The sequence below is a fragment of the Chenopodium album genome, chromosome 9, assembly GCF_948465745.1.
Source record: "Chenopodium album chromosome 9, dcCheAlbu1.1, whole genome shotgun sequence".
NCBI classification, from domain to species: domain Eukaryota; kingdom Viridiplantae; phylum Streptophyta; class Magnoliopsida; order Caryophyllales; family Amaranthaceae; genus Chenopodium; species Chenopodium album.
The window spans coordinates 3,267,196-3,284,445 of NC_137842.1; the positions used below are offsets into that span (position 1 = coordinate 3,267,196).

The following is a 17,250-nucleotide window of genomic DNA, read 5'->3' on the forward strand; positions in this document are numbered from 1 at the left end:
CTTGTTTTAAGTAAAGATTTTTTTTTTGACGGAATTTTAAGTAAGATAAGATATGAATAGAACAAAGAAAAAGTAAATTTATTTTCGTTGATATAAGTAAAAATAAGGTGGATAGAACAAAGTGAGACTCTGTTCACCACACCTTACTTTTTATGTATTTTAGGTTTGATAAGCTCATAAAAATTCAAATAATATAAATAAGGGTTAATAAGTTCAAATAAATTTAAATAATATAGTTTAAATGCTAATAATTTCAGATAAACTAAAATAATAACTAGGTAATACGGAGTAAGATTTAATCTTAAAATACCACATATATATATCCAACAATATAAGAGAAAAAGTTGGGATTATCTTCACAATACCCGTCAAAACTTTGAGTTATCAAGTCACAACTAGGTCAAGCTAGCCTCAATATAATTAAAGTCTCTTGTGAGAAAATTATTCCCTTTGTTTAATTGTTTCACTTTCATTTTATTTTTATTTTATTTTGTTTATTTATTTATTTTTGGTAGATTATAAATGCAGCCATTCAAATGTTAATATTTTCCAATACCTATTATATTATTCAAATGTTAATGAATATTTTTGGACTAAAATTAAGTCAAATAGATCGTTATATTAGGGACGTAGGGAGTAGTTTTTTTTATTATTTTTTAATATGTAATTTTTAAATTACACATTAAGACGACTCCATTGTATTTTTCATTAAATTTATTTAGAGTACTAAATTTAATTAAAAAATAAATAAATAAAATAATTAGGAAAAAAAAAAAAAAAGGAATCCACGACTAACATTATGGTTACTCTAATTCCAAACCCGAAAATACTAGGTAACTTCTTACTCAAATCTAAGATAAATGACATTTATGCTTCTTCTCCTGTTTTGGTCAAAAATCTAGACCCACACTTAAGCCATCACTAATGAAACATGTACAAGTAAAATCATGTGGTAGGTCCCAAACATTCTCCAAATACAGGGTCCCACTTTTTTTTAATTAAATAAATTTCATTAAATCTCAATTTGTTTACTTTTCTTAATCCTATTTTCCCACCCTCTATAAATAGCTTAGGACAGACCAAAGCTCATTTATCACAACTCAAAGAGCAAAGCAAGAAAGAAAGAATATTCTATAAGAGAAAAACTCAGCTTATACCAAGAAAAAAAAGAGAGTTAATTTTAAGCAATGGAGAATTTCCCAGTTATCAATTTGGGGAATCTTAATGGTGAGGAGAGACAAGCTACCATGGCAAAGATCCATGATGCTTGTGAAAACTGGGGTTTTTTCGAGGTAAATTTTAGACGTCTTTTTAATTCGTTTTTCTTATTATTCACGATGTTATAAACAATTAAACATACCTTTATAGATTCACCTAGTGGCACGACTATACAAGTGAGTCCGCGCCACTAGGAGAAAAGACTCCTTTAATTGACTAAATGCATTGACGACTTTTTTATTCACTATAGTTTTTTTTTTCATACAAGCATGTAAAAGTTATTTTTTTGGCTAATTAATTTGTTATTGATGAGTATTATTATTGTTGATATAGCTGGTGAATCATGGAATTTCACATGATCTTTTGGACACTGTTGAGAGGATCAGCAAAGATCACTACAAGAAATGTATGGAACAGAGATTCAAAGAGCTAGTTGCTAGCAAAGGCCTAGAGAATGTGTCTACTGAGATTAAGGACTTGGATTGGGAAAGCACCTTCTATCTGCGCCATCTTCCTACTTCTAACATCACCGAAATCCCTGATCTCGACGATGAATACAGGTGAGACGTGACACAATAAAACCATTACTGCCATTAATAGTCACATATATTATTATCTCAAGTTTGAAAATAAATGTTTTTTAGTTTGAAAATAAATGTTTTTTTTTTTTAATACTGTAATTAATAGTCACATATACTATTATCTGGTGTTTGAAAATAATTGTCGGGTCAATTGTTTATGAACATACAGGAAGGTTATGAAGGAATTTGCTCTGAAGTTGGAAAAACTAGCAGAAGATCTTTTGGACTTGCTTTGTGAGAACTTAGGCCTTGAAAAAGGTTACCTTAAGAAGGTGTTCTATGGAAATAGTGCACCAAACTATGGGACCAAGGTGAGCAACTACCCACCGTGCCCTAAACCCGACTTGATCAATGGACTCCGAGCCCACACCGATGCTGGTGGCATCATCCTCCTCTTCCAGGATGACAAAGTTAGCGGCCTTCAACTCCTTAAAGGCGATAAATGGATCGATGTTCCACCTATGCGTCACTCCATTGTTATCAACCTTGGTGACCAACTCGAGGTAAGTCACCACCAAAATTGTACATACACCGTTAAAGAACCAACTCAGCTGATGGTTGAAACTCAAGAATATGTTTTATATTCTATCATATACACTTTAGTAACAACTGGTCTTAAATGAGACACGTAACAAGTCACCCCTTATATACAGGTACAAATATTTTTAGTACTAAGACCTTACAATATTATGTTACTTTATGTAGGTGATCACTAATGGGAGGTACAAGAGTGTGCTGCATCGAGTGGTAGCGCAAACAGACGGGACTAGAATGTCGATTGCTTCATTCTACAACCCTGCGAGTGATGCAGTGATCTACCCTGCACCGTCGTTGGTGGAGAAGGATGCAGAGGAGCAAAAACCGATATACCCGAAATTTGTCTTTGATGACTACATGAAGCTGTATGCAGGGCTTAAATTCCAGCCTAAGGAGCCAAGGTTTGAAACTATGAAGCAATTGGAAAATGGTGTCAAGTTGGAGTTGGGTCCTGTTGCAGCAGCTTATTAGAAACCCAATATAATCAACATATAGATTATCATATCATATCATATGATAGTATAAAGAAATTTTTTATATTGTTGCTAATAATAATGTAAAAGTTGTGTTCAAGTTCAATTATGTTTTTTCACTAGTAAAAATGATTTAATAGTTGACATGTAATGTACTTTAAATTGTTTTAGACTAAATATTGAAAAAAAAAAATCTGATTACTGTACTTAGTAATGGACCAAATTCATTATTTCTATAAGAGACATCTTGATCTTGTCCTGTATTATGTAACAACTTGGCTAACAACCTCTTCTGATATAAACAAATGTGACTTATATACAACAGCTTATGGCCTTATGGGTGTAATTCTATACAACAAATTAGCCATCTCAAATCACATAAAAGACACCCGTTACAAAATTGGTTTTTGCTGTGATGAAACGCGTTGAATGCTTACTCCCTAATAAGTACAACGCTTCATGATTACAGAATTACTTCAGAATCCAAGAATGAGACGGGTAAACTACTTAACTTATATACTACATATATACACGAACGAGCAGTAGAAATTAGACATGATATTATTTTGAAAAAAAGTTTGTGAATTGGGCATGACAGAATTTTATATTTTGTAGTACACTATATCTGATTTATCTGCAAAACCTCTCAGAACTAATTAATCTTCAGTCTGATATCTGACAAGTATTTTACATTCTTAAATCAAATCCCATGTAAATCTAATTGCATCTTCTCAGGCTTATCTGCAATTTTGTCCATTTTTTAGCTAAAAACCAAATCTCACTAAATTAATACGTAGTAGTAGATTATGTACTACTAAGAACCCACATTTTTGGCATATTGGAATGGGATTTTATACTTCTACAGTTTTACTCTAAGAAGTACACGCGTTATTGTTTTTAATGTTTAAGTTAGCCGGGTCAGCTGCTATTGAGAGCCTAGTGGGGTGAGCAAACACAGGTATCCATTTGAAATTTCAATTTCCGGATTTAGCTGTAAATGATAGAATATAAAACATATTCTTGGGGCTCAACCATCAGCTTAATGTTTTAGTTGAGTTGGTCCTTTAACAATAAGTTTGTAACCAACTCTAACATAGGAATTGGAACATTTATGTTGAGCTAACAGCCTAACATTGTACCAAACCTTTTGTTTTGATGTATTGATCATCTCCTGTCCAAAGCTTACTAGACTTCAACTAATATAGATTTAGAAGGATCGGGTATCAAATTGAGAGGGGGGGATATAAGCTAGTACCTATTAGATGTTCAAAATGAAACCATTATGAATTTATGATCACTATAATTTATTTATTAACTTGACCATATGCTTAGTGCTTCACAAGTTTGGGCCTTTGGGAAAGTTTGGGCCTACTAACTTGGAACTCGTACCACAAGTCCATAACACTGTATATGACACTATTAACTACTGTAGACCTGTAGTTACAATAAATTTGTGTACCAAAATTATTATTCTTATTTCTCACTGGTAAGTAGGTTTTGTTATTAATTTTCTCACACCATTTCTCTCTTTTTCTAGGCTTGGTAATACATATCTCAAACCTCAGGAGTGTGTTGCACATTATGCTCTCGAGTCTAGATCCATGTTACTCATTACACTAACATGTTCTTTTTCATTATACATAGAGGTCACTTTTCTATGTAATAAGTTGAACATGTTTTTCCATTATACCTACATGTTAATTTTTACGTAACTATAGTGAGTTGGCCATAATTAAGCGGATGCTAATCATGCTCCCAAAGGTAGGATCTAAGCTTAGGGCTACTATAGCTAAAAAGGTAGACCCTAAACACGATTTAGGATCTAACACCATATATAACATCAATGACTCTAAGCTACATTCTTCGTATGTCCTCTCAATGCTCATAAGGCCAAAGTCTAGTAAAAAAAGCACTTCTTTGGACATCAAAATAACTTACTTTACTTTATAGCTTTTTATGACTCTTAAGAGCTAAAAGAGAAGTAGAGACACAAAAAAACATACTAAAGTTTCAAGTTACCATAAAACAATGCTTAAGGAAGACATTGTAGACGACAATATGATGATATAGTCTAGAATTAGACTTCAAACATTAACTTAATGCAAGAATAATGAGATACATGTAGGCCATTTTATGTTGGGGATATGGAGCTACAAATCATTAATAATATGAAGTTTTCTTGATAAGCTAAGTTTTTCCTTGTGATCATGAAATCTCAGGTGAGTGAGGTCCCTAGCTTAAATTAGTAAAAAACTCTATCAATTAAAGTAATGCTCTAGAATTATCCAACATGGAATAGCATAGTGCAAGTTGTATATCAACTTTGTTCTTTTGCACATGTACAAGTATACTATTTGTTAGTTTTGTTTCGGATTTCAAAATATTAACTTTTTATAATTTTAAAGTACTCGATATGTGTAATTACATAATGTTATTTAAATAAATGAACTGATACCTGTTAAAAAGTCAAATGGGACAAATACTAATCAACGATGGTGATTAGCTTATACTACCTTCGTTTTTTTTTTAGTTGACGCGTATTCCTTTTTGAAAAGTTTCATTTTGGGCTTCTCCTTGCAAGTGCCGAGTTCCATTAAAGATTGGTGAGTATGGTGACAATACGCAAGAACAGTATAGACCTCGATCGAAAAGCAGCAGACAAAAACAAACGCACAAGAGATGATGATCATAATCTTCCATGCATGAATGCAAGGAAATAAGTTGAAGACATACAACATGCATGTAAATGACAAACATATGCATGATTATAAGTGCACAAAATAGATGCACTCAACGAGGCCACTACCTAGATGTAGGGAAATTATGTTCGTTAAGTGGAGCTACAATTCACCATCATTATAATCAAAGATTGAGCTCAATACTCAAGTAGTCAAGAGTCATAGACTTATAGAGTACTCTGTACTCTAAATGTTTCGTGTATATAATCGACGTTCTCACGTTCGTGCTGTTTTTTATAGTGAGCTTTAACCGTTAATTTTTTATTCTCAAATTTTATCAAAAGGCTATCTTATGTAACTAATTTAAAATTAGAATATTCTTTCAAAAAAAAAAAAAATTAAAATTAGAATATATTAATATACGCATATATTTTAATATATGACTTATATTAATTTATTTTTTTTGTTCTTTATCAGTTACACAAGAAAAATATGAAATATTCTCCATTCCTTAAGTACTCCCTCCGTTTTTAAATACTTGCTCCGTTTCTCCATACGCGGAGTTTTAGGAGAAAATAATAATATATGGAGGTAGTGGGATAAGTGGAAGAATAAAAAATTGTAAAAAACAAAAGTAGTGGAGAGGATTGGAGGAGAGAAAATATGTAGTGGGTCCACTAGGTGAGAGAAATTAGTTAAATATTGTACAAATTTTCTGAATAAGGAAATTGAGCAAGTATTTAAAAACGACCGAAAAAGAAAAGTGGGACAAGTATTTAAAAACGGAGGGAGTATAAGACACATGCTCACTCTAAGACAGGGCATAAATATAGGCATATATTTTATCAGATTATGAAGTAATTTGATTAAAAAGAATATGCTTGTTGTAAAATTAACTTTATAGTCCCTGGCTTTAATTCATATTGAATTTTGTTGTAAAATTAACTTTATAATCTCTAGATTTAATATAATGAAATTATTTTCATATACAAATACATACTTGAGGATGACACATTGTGAAATGGGAGGAAAACTAGCTTAGATTTGATGGAAAATCAGGGGTAGTATATGTTGCAAACCATTGGACCTAATCGCATTACTATAAACAGTTGGTCAAACTTTTTGAATCAAAACTTATTAAATTAGCATTATATATAGAGAGAAAGTAATTGCAATATATAAGGAGAGATAGTCTCATATTCATAAGAAAGTTTGAAAACTTATACTTCCTCTAGTTCAAATTAGATGACAATATATTTTTTTTATCATGTTCGACAAAGAAAAAATTTAATCTAAAAAATGTTTGATTATAACTATTGTATAAAATATTAAAAATTAAATTTAAATTAAGTACACATTAAAAATGAATCCAACAAAATCTTATGTGATTTTATTTTATTTTTTCAAAAATCTATGGAAATAAATGCTAGTTAAAGCAAAGTTTATGAATAGCATTAAAATTTAAGAGTCAAAATATTTAATCCAATTTGAAACAGAAAAAGTATGAAGTATAGGCTAGTGATAAATAGAATAAGTAAATGTCAAAAAAAAGATAAATAGAATAAGTAAATGGTGAAAGCTATGGAAAAAAAAAAAAGAGAGTTAAAGTGAATGAGCGGCCCAACTTATATGAGCAAGGTCCAATTAGTGGTATAATAGCCCAAGGTTCCAAAACAGACTGGGCTGATGTTACCACAAATTAGTGAAATTTTTTTGTGAGATAATAGTCAAATTTGTGAGACATTTTTCGTAAATAAACCAACAATTTTTTTCAATAATGAGGAGTTCACAGTTAATGATGATCGGATAAAGTTATTGATTTATTTACGAAAATACCATATGATAAACAAACACGGAGAGATCGGGGAAGTTCGTTAGTTCGTAAGGTAGCTGAATGCAAACAATTTTGAAGAGATGCCTTTTTTCCCTAATAATGAGCACTTCAAACATCTAAAAAAACAGCAGTCTCATTATCTAATCCACGAACATTATTAACCATCATTCCATCAAGTCCAAGTCAACATCTATAAAAGCAAATGAAAACCAACAAAACTAAGTTCTGGAAGACACAAACAATACCTCAAGGATTAAAGATCAATATATGTCATATTCTCATATATCATAGAAATTAAAGCAATAAGCATTACACAGTTGCAATTACCCTATTGAAAGGGTAGAGATCTTCGAATAATCGACTAAAAATCGAGGAAGACAATGATTTTTCGTAACCTTCATACTCGGGTTTACACAATAACTACACTTGGATGAGATTTCTTACAATGACAGCTCCTTGCAAGTACATTCAAAAAGCATTCAATTTCCTAAGGAGTACAACATTTTTGCTACATTCAACTTGCCAAATAGATAGGGGTGGTTAGTTACGTTATATGAATAATACAATTATTTTTCGAGTTCTTTTTCATGATAATAATCATTGGTAGAAACAACTAGATAAATATGGAGAAGATTGACGAGTTGTCAATCTGTCATCCTAACGCTTTCACTGTCTTTCATCACTTAGAAGTGTTACATGAAGTACTAAGCTAAGCTAAATAAGTACGTAAATTTCAAACAACACGTAAAATCTAACTACATTTTGAGAAAAATAACACATAGTAGGTAAACTAAAATGGACTAAAAGAGGAGACGTATACTGGCTATTGTAGCTATTTGAGCCTAGCTAATGAACGATGCCTTTTTATTTTTCCGCATTGATCGAGTGTATCATCGAAAAATCGAATAATAAGCCTTTTTTGTAGCAGAAATGTGCTTAAGGAACACATACTCATACCTTCTCCAAATTATTCTAAGGCAGTAGTATGTATGTACCATGACTTGCTTGGTTAATTAGTTACCTTTTCGAATTAGAAAAGGAAATGGGAAGATGCTTGAAGTTAGATGTGTCAAACAACTCTATAAATCTTTGATCTGAGACTCTAGCTTTGGCTGCTGCAAAACGTTGATATTCGTCGAAAATGGATGACAGGCACCACTTCTGTAGTTTTCTTAGACATCCCACCAGGCAGCCTGTTCGGTGCTGATCAATTGACCAAAACGAAACAGATCAAAACACAACCACCATTAGTTTATAAAGATCTTGATGACAATAATATTTCGAATGAAATCGAAAGCACATATGATAGATGCTATAAGATGCAATACCTTTCCTCTTTTGCAGTGTATCAAAACTGGATGATTCCTTACATCTGCATTACAAAAAACACCCAAACAAGTTAAGATTGAACTACTAGAAAAGCCTGAAATTAGGATTAAAAATTTAGGCATGATCCATGAAATTATTTTTATGTCATACCTAGGAGAACTTTTAGAGCTTCACGTATTGCATCATCTGGGATGTTCACAAACGGTTCCTATAAGAAATTAAATTTCCAATTCAATACCGAAAATTTTATTTCAATGAACTAAAATAAACGGGTTGCACGTACTAATCCAAGCCATAGAGGTACGACTCGTACAAGTGATCAATATTAACAAATAATTCAAATATTGATCGAAATCGAAATCTCTAACTACAATTACACACACTCAAACAACACTACATGAAATCGAAAGTTCATCCATTATATTGAATGATTATTAGTAAAATTTTAAAAAGTATATAACGTGACAGGTAAGTTTGCCGAATGAATTGAAGTAGTAAGAAAAGTTATATGAGTACTACTTGTACAAATGTCATTTTCTTTTCTTTAAATTAATCCTTTACAGCTGACTGAGTGATATATAAAACACAAGGAAGAAAGAGTACAAAAGATTTAATTTGTAACTTTCAAGTGATTGGAAAAGGAATTAAAGAGGTAGGAAATAAAGTGGTGGCTTGATCAGATTCCAGTTAACATGAACCCACAAAATCATAGTTAAATAAAATTCAAGCAATAAAAATAAATTAAATCGGCCACTACAAAAAGAAAAAAGAAGCCATCCTATGTTTGTTATATACACTTTAACTCGTCATTGATGAGGTAAGTATTGAATTATTCAGTTTAGTTGACACCAGCAAAACATGCATCAATCAAATTTAGGGGACCATTGTTTAGGTAAATTAGAAACTTCTTAAACATCATTTCTCTTATCATTAGATTAAAGTTGTCTATTTTTGGGTGCGACTTTGAGGTTCTAAGTTCGAGTTTGCTAATAATAGATTATAAGGGGAGTTTTACCTTTTTTTTTTTTTGTCTCCTCATCACATGCATTTAGTTCGCAAATGGACTGGCTTTAAGCTTTTAATACGTAGAACCTATCCAAAATAATTCTCTCGCCAATTTGCTTTCATTAAATGTTTTTTTTTTTTTAGTTAGTTCTTTCTAGGTCATTATATGTTAACCACAAATTATCAATTTGAACCACAAGAAAAACATTAAGGGCTTAAGGCTATATAAATAACAATAATTAAACACACAATTCAAATTCCTATTGCATGCCATTTTAGAAGACTCTAGAAGCTATAAATTGATTGTAATTACCAACACGAACACGGTAGCTAGCAAGCTAACAATTTATCATTTTAAGTGACAAAATCAACATCATTTAACGGGACAAATTATCATATTAACAAGACCATTAATGCCTTAACAATTAAAAAAAAATAAATAAAATAAAAATTGGAGCTCTTCTTAACATATTCAATAGAACCCAACAACATAATGTTTCTCATACTATGTGCTTATTATAAAGTTGAGGAGTGGACGACTGGATGTTAGATTGTTAGTTACATGTAAAGGGTATCACGTGAATTTTGTAAAAGTACAAGGGTATAAATCATGTAAACCTTTTCATATTTAGATAAATATACTCGTAGTTTAAAGTGTAGAGATTATTTAAGTGAAGAATTATTGAAGCTAATTATAATCTAGGGGCTAACCATGATTAGAGATTGATTAGTCACCATGGGTTGTGAAGCCGCATTACACTCAAGGGCTAAACTCAAAACAACCAATTGAATCAGCATATTCTTTGAGTTGTTGGATTCACTAAAGCATTCAACTTCATTTTCCCTATTTTTAGTTGACATCTGCACATGGAAATAAATACACATATGACAAACTAGAATGAGATCTACATAGACCAAGTACCTAGTATTATATAATTCATTAATTCCATAGACATGATGTCACCAAATTGATCTGAGTGGACAGTTATTTATGGCTTTGTTCTTTTCGCCTTAGAAATAAAAAAGTTGTAATCAAATTAATTATTAGAAAGGCTAAAAATAATTTTCAAATCCTTTAAAAGTAAGTTCATACACGTCACGATAACTTTTAAATTCAAGTGAATTGAAATAGCGCAGCCAATTCAAAATCTTATAACGACTGTTGTCTTACATATTATTAAAACTTCTCTCCAAAGATAATCACAACTAATTCACCTTATCAATCATAACAGCACAACCAAGAAGATATTGCGTAAGTAATAAAAGTAGCATGAACAATAACAAGTAACAACATGTAAGTTCTACCTTTTCAACTTGAGACACTTTAAGAGTAGAATTGATCATGCATAAAAACATCTATTCAAGCATGTACTACAAATCTACAATGGCAACTGGCTAAAAGGGAAATTCAAATTAAAAATTAAAAATTAAAAAAAAAAAAAAAAAAAAAAAAAAAATCTACAAAGGAGGCAAATAAAGATCCAATCATAGAGCAGACGATTTCAATAGGACAGAAATATTCCATGCTCATTCTATGATAGCATGTGACAAGACTAGAAAACGTTACTAAAACACATAAATTTTCAAAAAATGTACACTTGCTAGTACATACATACATAAACACCCTCAAGGCATATTCCATTTTCTATTTTTAAAGATCCTCCTTTTTCATCACTCTTTTTAAAAAAAATCCTTCTTTGATTATAATTTTTAGTTGTCGCAGCAATCGACAAATAGACCAATATATTCCTCTTTACGTATAAATATAAGGACCATTTTTAATTACATAAAAAAAATTAAAAAATTAAAAAAAAATTAAAAAAAAAAAAACCATGACCATCTTAGTTAGCTTCCTTTAAACATACTATTTTAACAAAGATGAGTATAAATCTTTGATTATGACAATCAAAGTACAGTTTAAATGACCGGTTTATGACTGAAAGTAAATATGCTATTATTATACATTTAAAAGGATTTTAGAAGATTATAACCAATTAGAAGATGACAGGTGGCACATAGTGTGTCGAATTTGTGTGCTGGATACCGTGTATGGATAATTCTTCTCGACAAACAAAAGAAATAATGTCTAAACTCGAATATCAAAGGTCGTCGGTAAACTATTGTGATTTGAATCGAATCTTATCTAATCTAAATAAATCATTTCAGAAATTCAAATTGACAACTCAAATTTAAGAATGTCAACAATAGTCAGGTAAGATTGCGTACATCTAAACTCTACTTATTAATTCGACCATAGGTAATTAAATATAGAGATGCAAAAACAAGTTGTTACCTTGTGTCCTTCAATTCCAAATTGGTATAACTTGATTCCATTATTCTTGATAAACTCCAAATTCGTCTCAGGATATGGTTCCGGGCACAAATATCTAGGACCAATTTAATCAACACAAATCATAATTAGACCATATTTTATTTCTAAGATCAAATTGTAGCAAGAACAATGTCAATATTATTCACTAAGCTAAATATCTTATCTTTGTACTTCATAAATTGATTATAATACGAATAATAGTCAAAAGTTTGACTAGACACTTTAAATCAGAACATTCAAAAGAAACTAACAGACGAATTGTTAAAGTACCAACTCAACCAAAAACTTCGACTGATGGTTAAATTAACCGAAATAAACAGAGAGAGTGTAAAGCAAAACTTACATAATAGAACGAAGACCTAAAGATTGAAGGAAAGGGAAATTGGGAGGTTCGGGGAAGCCGGACCGAAAGACGCCATTGTCAACAAAGGAAAAATTCAATGGCGGAACGAAGAAGTGATCTTTAAGATGATCATAATAATCATGATTAACATCATCTAAAATACCAACATTAGTAGCATTATAAAGGTGCTTATTATATTCCTGCTTCTTGTTGTTGTTGTTGTTGTTGTTGTCGGAATCGACGACGAAGATGGTTTTGCAATTACCACAATCACCACACTTAGGTGAAGATGATGATCTTTCAACCTTCATTTTTTTTTTTTGAAAGGATTTTTTTGTTTTTTGTTTTTTGTTTTTTTGTTTTTTAAAGTGTTGATTGTTGGAAGAAAAGAAAGAAGGGGTTTGAAAATGCGCGGTGTGAAATGAGTTTGGCGTCAATGAAGGGGTTTATATAGAGTTGGCTGGAAAAGGAGGAGAGAGAAAGTGTTTTTGTTTTTAGAGAGAGAAAAAAAAAAGGGATTTGAAAACAGAGAGACGGCAATGTAGAAAAGAGAGGACAATCAAATGGGAGGAATATTAATGCAAGTATACACGAATTTTTTGAGTTTTAACCGCAAAAATAACTACTGTACTACTAATACTAGGAGTCAATTTATGGTGGTTTAAAAAAAAAAAAAAATAGGATTAGCTTATATCCGGTTTAATTCTCTTAACAAAATAAGTTCACTTCATTAAAAATAAGTTTTGTTTAGCAATGGTGTGTTTTAGACTTTTAGTCATCTTATTGTCACTGATTAAGTTGAGCTGGATAAGTTAAGATAAGTTCAGTTTAAGAAAACATAAGTTCAGTTTAAGAAAAATAAGTTCAGGAGTACTGATAAGTTCAAATAAGTTAAGTTAAATTCAAATAAGTTGTGATAAATCAGGCAAATAAAACACACCCTAAGGCCCTGTTCTCTTCACCTTAAAAAAAAAAGAATACTTCCTCCGTTCTATTAATATTGCAACAATGGACTTTTTGCACTATTCAACACTCTTGTTTGACCATATAATATGATTTATACGTTAAGCAAAATATAGGCATGTGGGATCTTGTTGGATTGGTCTCATAAAAATAAGTTCAGTTCAGTAAAATTAATTTTAGTTCAGTAAAAATAATTTCAGTTCAGTAAAAATAAGTTCAGTTCAGCAAAATTCAGTTTTATTAAAGAAGAATTATAATAGAAAATTAGTAAAAATAATTTCAGTTTAGCATAAATAATTTCAGTTCAGTAAAATTAATTTAAGTTCAGTAAAAATAATTTAAGTTCAGCAAAAATAATTTCAGTTCAGTAAAAATAATTTTAGTTCAGCAAAATTAAGGTGAAGAGAACGAGGCCTAATTTAGTAAAAATAAGTATTAAAGAAAAAAAATATATATATAGTGGAAAATTAGTAAATAAAAAAAATAATAAAAAAATAAAAACAATTCCAGTTCAGCGATTAAAAATGAGTTGAAGTGAACAGAGCCTTAATTGATTTAGATCTTTCATTTGATTTCAACTTGTCAATGGATCTAGGGGTGTTCGTTCGGTTTTCGGTTTGGATTTAGTCCAAATCCGATCCAATCCGAAATATAATTCGGTTTTCAATTTTCCAATCCGATCCGATCCGAATTTCTCTCTTGATCCAATCCGATCCAATCTGAATTAAAATTCGGTTATTTGGATCCGATCCGAAAATCCAAATTATAATACATTATTTTTTTAGCGCCTAATACAATTATAAAAATAAAGCTTTACTATAAATAAAAGTCTTCAAAATCATGATTAAAATACATAGTTCAACATCAAGTCATTAATTAATTAATACAAAGTCTCTCTAATTTATTTTATGTAGTATTAAGTATTTGAGCTAAACTTCAAAATATAAAGAAATCCATATTTATATAAGCTTAATTTTACAATTCGGTTTTCGGTTTGGATTGGATCCAATTAGGGTCAATCCGATCCAATCCGAAAATCCGAATTTCCAAAAAATCTAAATCCGATCCGATCCGATTTAAAGTTCGGATCCGATCCGAATTGATAATTCGGTTTGGATTGGATTGGATTTCGGTTTTTATCCGAATTATGGACACCCCTAAATGGATCTTGGGAATCATATTTATTTACTGAAAACTAGTACTCCAATATTTTATGGAACATCAACGAAATTTTGGAAATTCTTAAGATTTTTCTTATGTATTGCGTAAAATACAGTTAAGTTTTAGTCAAATAAATATAAGCGTCAATCATTCCAATCCAAAAATTCCAATAGATTAGAAAGACCTAAACTAGAGCTTAAATAACATTATGTTTAATGTAAAGACAACAAATTTAAAGCAAGGTTGTGCTCACTTCACAAAATTAATATTTTAATTTCAATAATAACATCGATCTTTATTATACAGCCCCATCTCGGACAACCTTCGGCCCCTAGGGTTGTAATCTTTTAATTATGAAGTTATTCTCAATCAACAATGCAAACTAAAGATCAATAGATCAATTAAATGTCATTTACATTCACATATTTATCCATTTCAAATATGAACAAAGGAATAATGGATCATTTAATTTCTTTGACAACTCGATTTATCATTTACTTGCTAAATTAAAAGTTGAACAAGTAAAAGAAAATCATGATTTTTGAAGAATATTTTTGAAAAATGAACATAACCACTATTGTATTTAAGAATCTATTTGATTTTTTTTTCCAACTCTTGAAAAATCATCAAAATAAGTAAATAACCACTATGGAGCATGCCTTCTAGAAAAACAAAAGATAAATTTGCAGCATGAGATTTTGTCATAATAAAAACTAGCTTAGCAAGTGTGGAAAAATGAAAATGAATGAAAGATAGCGTGAGGCATGGTGCTTATTCGTCGTCATTGTCTAATTACCTAATTAATTGGAGGCAAGCATCACCCTAATCCACTTCTAACCTTTTAATTTTATTGCCCAATTTTTATGAATTTATCTTCATTGGGGAGCGTATTTTTGCGCCACCTTTGTGTTTGAGTTTTGGCATTTTTCTAAGAATGACATCCCTACTTTATAAAAATAGAATCTTGCTTTTATGAATAGTGTTGTGACAATTATAACCCCAAAAATGTGTATTTATGTATTTGCCTCTATTTAATATCACAAGATTTTTTTTAATATTGTATATCTTCTCTATGTTATTACGTACTTTTTTATCTTCACATTCAATCGGTTGAATTATTGGTTTCAAGTTTCAACCACAAAGTCACAGACAATCTTCAAAGGTATTTTTCAATTTTAATTTCAATTTTTTTATAAGGTTTTGATTGATTTTAGATTTTAAGGTATTATCCTTTTTAAATTTTAGGGTCTGGGTATTCATCTATTTTTCCTAAATTTGATTGGATTTTGAAAGAAAAAAAATATAGTAGATAATTGAAATGAATGGAGAACCAGAAACACTATAAGCGAGGGAAATATACCAACTTCCGAGCACTACCCCATGGAAGCCCCTCATGTCTCTTTCTATTCTTTCAATTTGATCATTTCATGAATATTTGTCAGTGACTTTGTGGTTTGTCCAGTTAAGCGCTACCACAAATCCGATCAAAAGGTACTTTAATTTTTTCCCTATAAGATTTTTTAGGATTTTTATTTATGATCTTTAGATTGTACTTTGGTTTTGATTTTGGGGATTGTAGAATTTTACAAAGGCGGCTTTCAACATTGCTATTAGATTCGTTGTTATGAGTGTAGGAGTTTATAGGTACTACGCAGCGGATATAACATGAATCATATTCAAACAAGTACCAATCCCAAGAATCACATGCATAACACACAAGACACATAATCATACCTTTGACGCGTGAATTCCACGAAGCTATTCGACAGGCAAATCAGGGAGAGAATAGAGCCCCAAGCGTTGCTCCTCTACTTAGTCCACGAGATTCGAACGAGCCGTCCACCAATACTAGATTGGTCGAGTGATTGAGGAAAACCGCGATCACCACCTTTACGGACAACCGACCACCGCACGAACCACCACCACCGCGACACACCACCGGCGCCTAGGAGGAGGAGAGAGCCGTGTGAGAGAGAGGACTTTGAGAGGGTTGGGTTTCGTGTTTGCTAATTAGGGTTTGATCACACTGATCAGTTAATTGCTTACTACCTGCAAACCTTGGCACCTAGTCTATTTATAATCTCATTATAATTAGACTAGGGCACGAAGCCCAAAACTCCTTCTAATCCACTACATGGCCGGCCACCTAGAGTGATGAGGCTCATGATGGGCCTCGTCCTCTAATGCTCGATCTAGCCCCTTTGTGTGACCTTATAGGATCCGTCCAATTGGGCTTTGGGCTATTTTACTAGTCCAAAGATCGTTAGTACCTCTAGCTATGGCAAAACGACGACCCAAATGTACGAACTTAATTATCTCCATAATTTGATCCATTTATATATCTAGTAATTGCACACGACGAAGACATAACTCCTTCAATCTCCCACTTGTCTGAGACAAGGGTGCAATATTCAAATTCCTTAAGTCAATATATGTGTCGATTTGATAATATGATTGCATCACATGCCGAGATCATATTAATCTACAAATCGTTTCTTGAAATCTGAGTTAGAATTACAAAACCAAATGATTACTGTGTAATGCATTTGAACGCGGCCACGTATTTGCTGAATTCTCCCTCTTCAAGCGGCCATGACACATTTCCTAATTTAATAGGTAGACTCTATCCAATCTTGTGGTAACATGACTCCCACTCAACTTCTGAAATAACCGGGAAACACCCTTTATAATCTCCAGTTACGGCTAGACGTTTGAGTGTACCACAGTCACAACATCCATTGAATGAAATCAATGTTCCACTCATGTCAAAGGAATCCACTAATATATACGGAAGCT

General features: G+C 31.4%; 2 protein-coding genes across 3 annotated transcripts; one reads left to right on the forward strand and one right to left on the reverse strand.

The window, feature by feature from the left end:
• The first annotated feature begins 1,081 nt into the window (after nt 1–1,081).
• Nucleotides 1,082–3,048, forward strand: LOC145558257 (1-aminocyclopropane-1-carboxylate oxidase 4-like). Its single transcript, XM_081619443.1, has 4 exons — nt 1,082–1,292; nt 1,552–1,778; nt 1,969–2,302; nt 2,505–3,048. Exons 1-4 carry the CDS (start codon nt 1,188–1,190, stop codon nt 2,805–2,807), a joined length of 969 nt encoding a protein of 322 aa, XP_081475569.1. The 5' UTR covers nt 1,082–1,187; the 3' UTR covers nt 2,808–3,048.
• A 4,526-nt stretch (nt 3,049–7,574) lies between these two features.
• On the reverse strand, nt 7,575–12,834 carry LOC145558259 (inositol diphosphatase DSP4-like). 2 transcript variants are annotated; one of them, XM_081619444.1, is made up of 6 exons: nt 12,331–12,834; nt 11,949–12,042; nt 10,367–10,516; nt 8,801–8,858; nt 8,650–8,693; nt 7,575–8,524 (listed from the first exon to the last, which is right to left on the reverse strand). In XM_081619444.1, exons 1-6 carry the CDS (start codon nt 12,639–12,641, stop codon nt 8,339–8,341), a joined length of 843 nt encoding a protein of 280 aa, XP_081475570.1. In that variant the 5' UTR covers nt 12,642–12,834; the 3' UTR covers nt 7,575–8,338. The 2 variants fall into 2 exon arrangements, with proteins under 2 accessions (XP_081475570.1, XP_081475571.1); XM_081619445.1 differs by lacking the exon at nt 10,367–10,516 and having other exon boundaries at nt 12,331–12,826.
• Nucleotides 12,835–17,250: the final 4,416 nt, after the last annotated feature.

Bases quoted from the DNA above. Each gene is read 5' to 3' on its own strand.
- LOC145558259 (XM_081619444.1), bottom strand. From the start codon at position 12,641: ATGAAGGTTGAAAGATCATCATCTTCACCTAAGTGTGGTGATTGTGGT. The intron at 10,517-11,948 runs GTAACAACTTGT...TTCCATGTGCAG, and splicing joins TTGGAATTGAAGGACACAAG to ATGTCAACTAAAAATAGGGA. The intron at 8,859-10,366 runs GTTAGCCCCTAG...AATTTCTTATAG, and splicing joins CTAATCAATCTCTAATCATG to GAACCGTTTGTGAACATCCC.
- LOC145558257 (XM_081619443.1), top strand. From the start codon at position 1,188: ATGGAGAATTTCCCAGTTATCAATTTGGGGAATCTTAATGGTGAGGAG. The intron at 1,293-1,551 runs GTAAATTTTAGA...TTGTTGATATAG, and splicing joins AAAACTGGGGTTTTTTCGAG to CTGGTGAATCATGGAATTTC. The intron at 1,779-1,968 runs GTGAGACGTGAC...ATGAACATACAG, and splicing joins GATCTCGACGATGAATACAG to GAAGGTTATGAAGGAATTTG.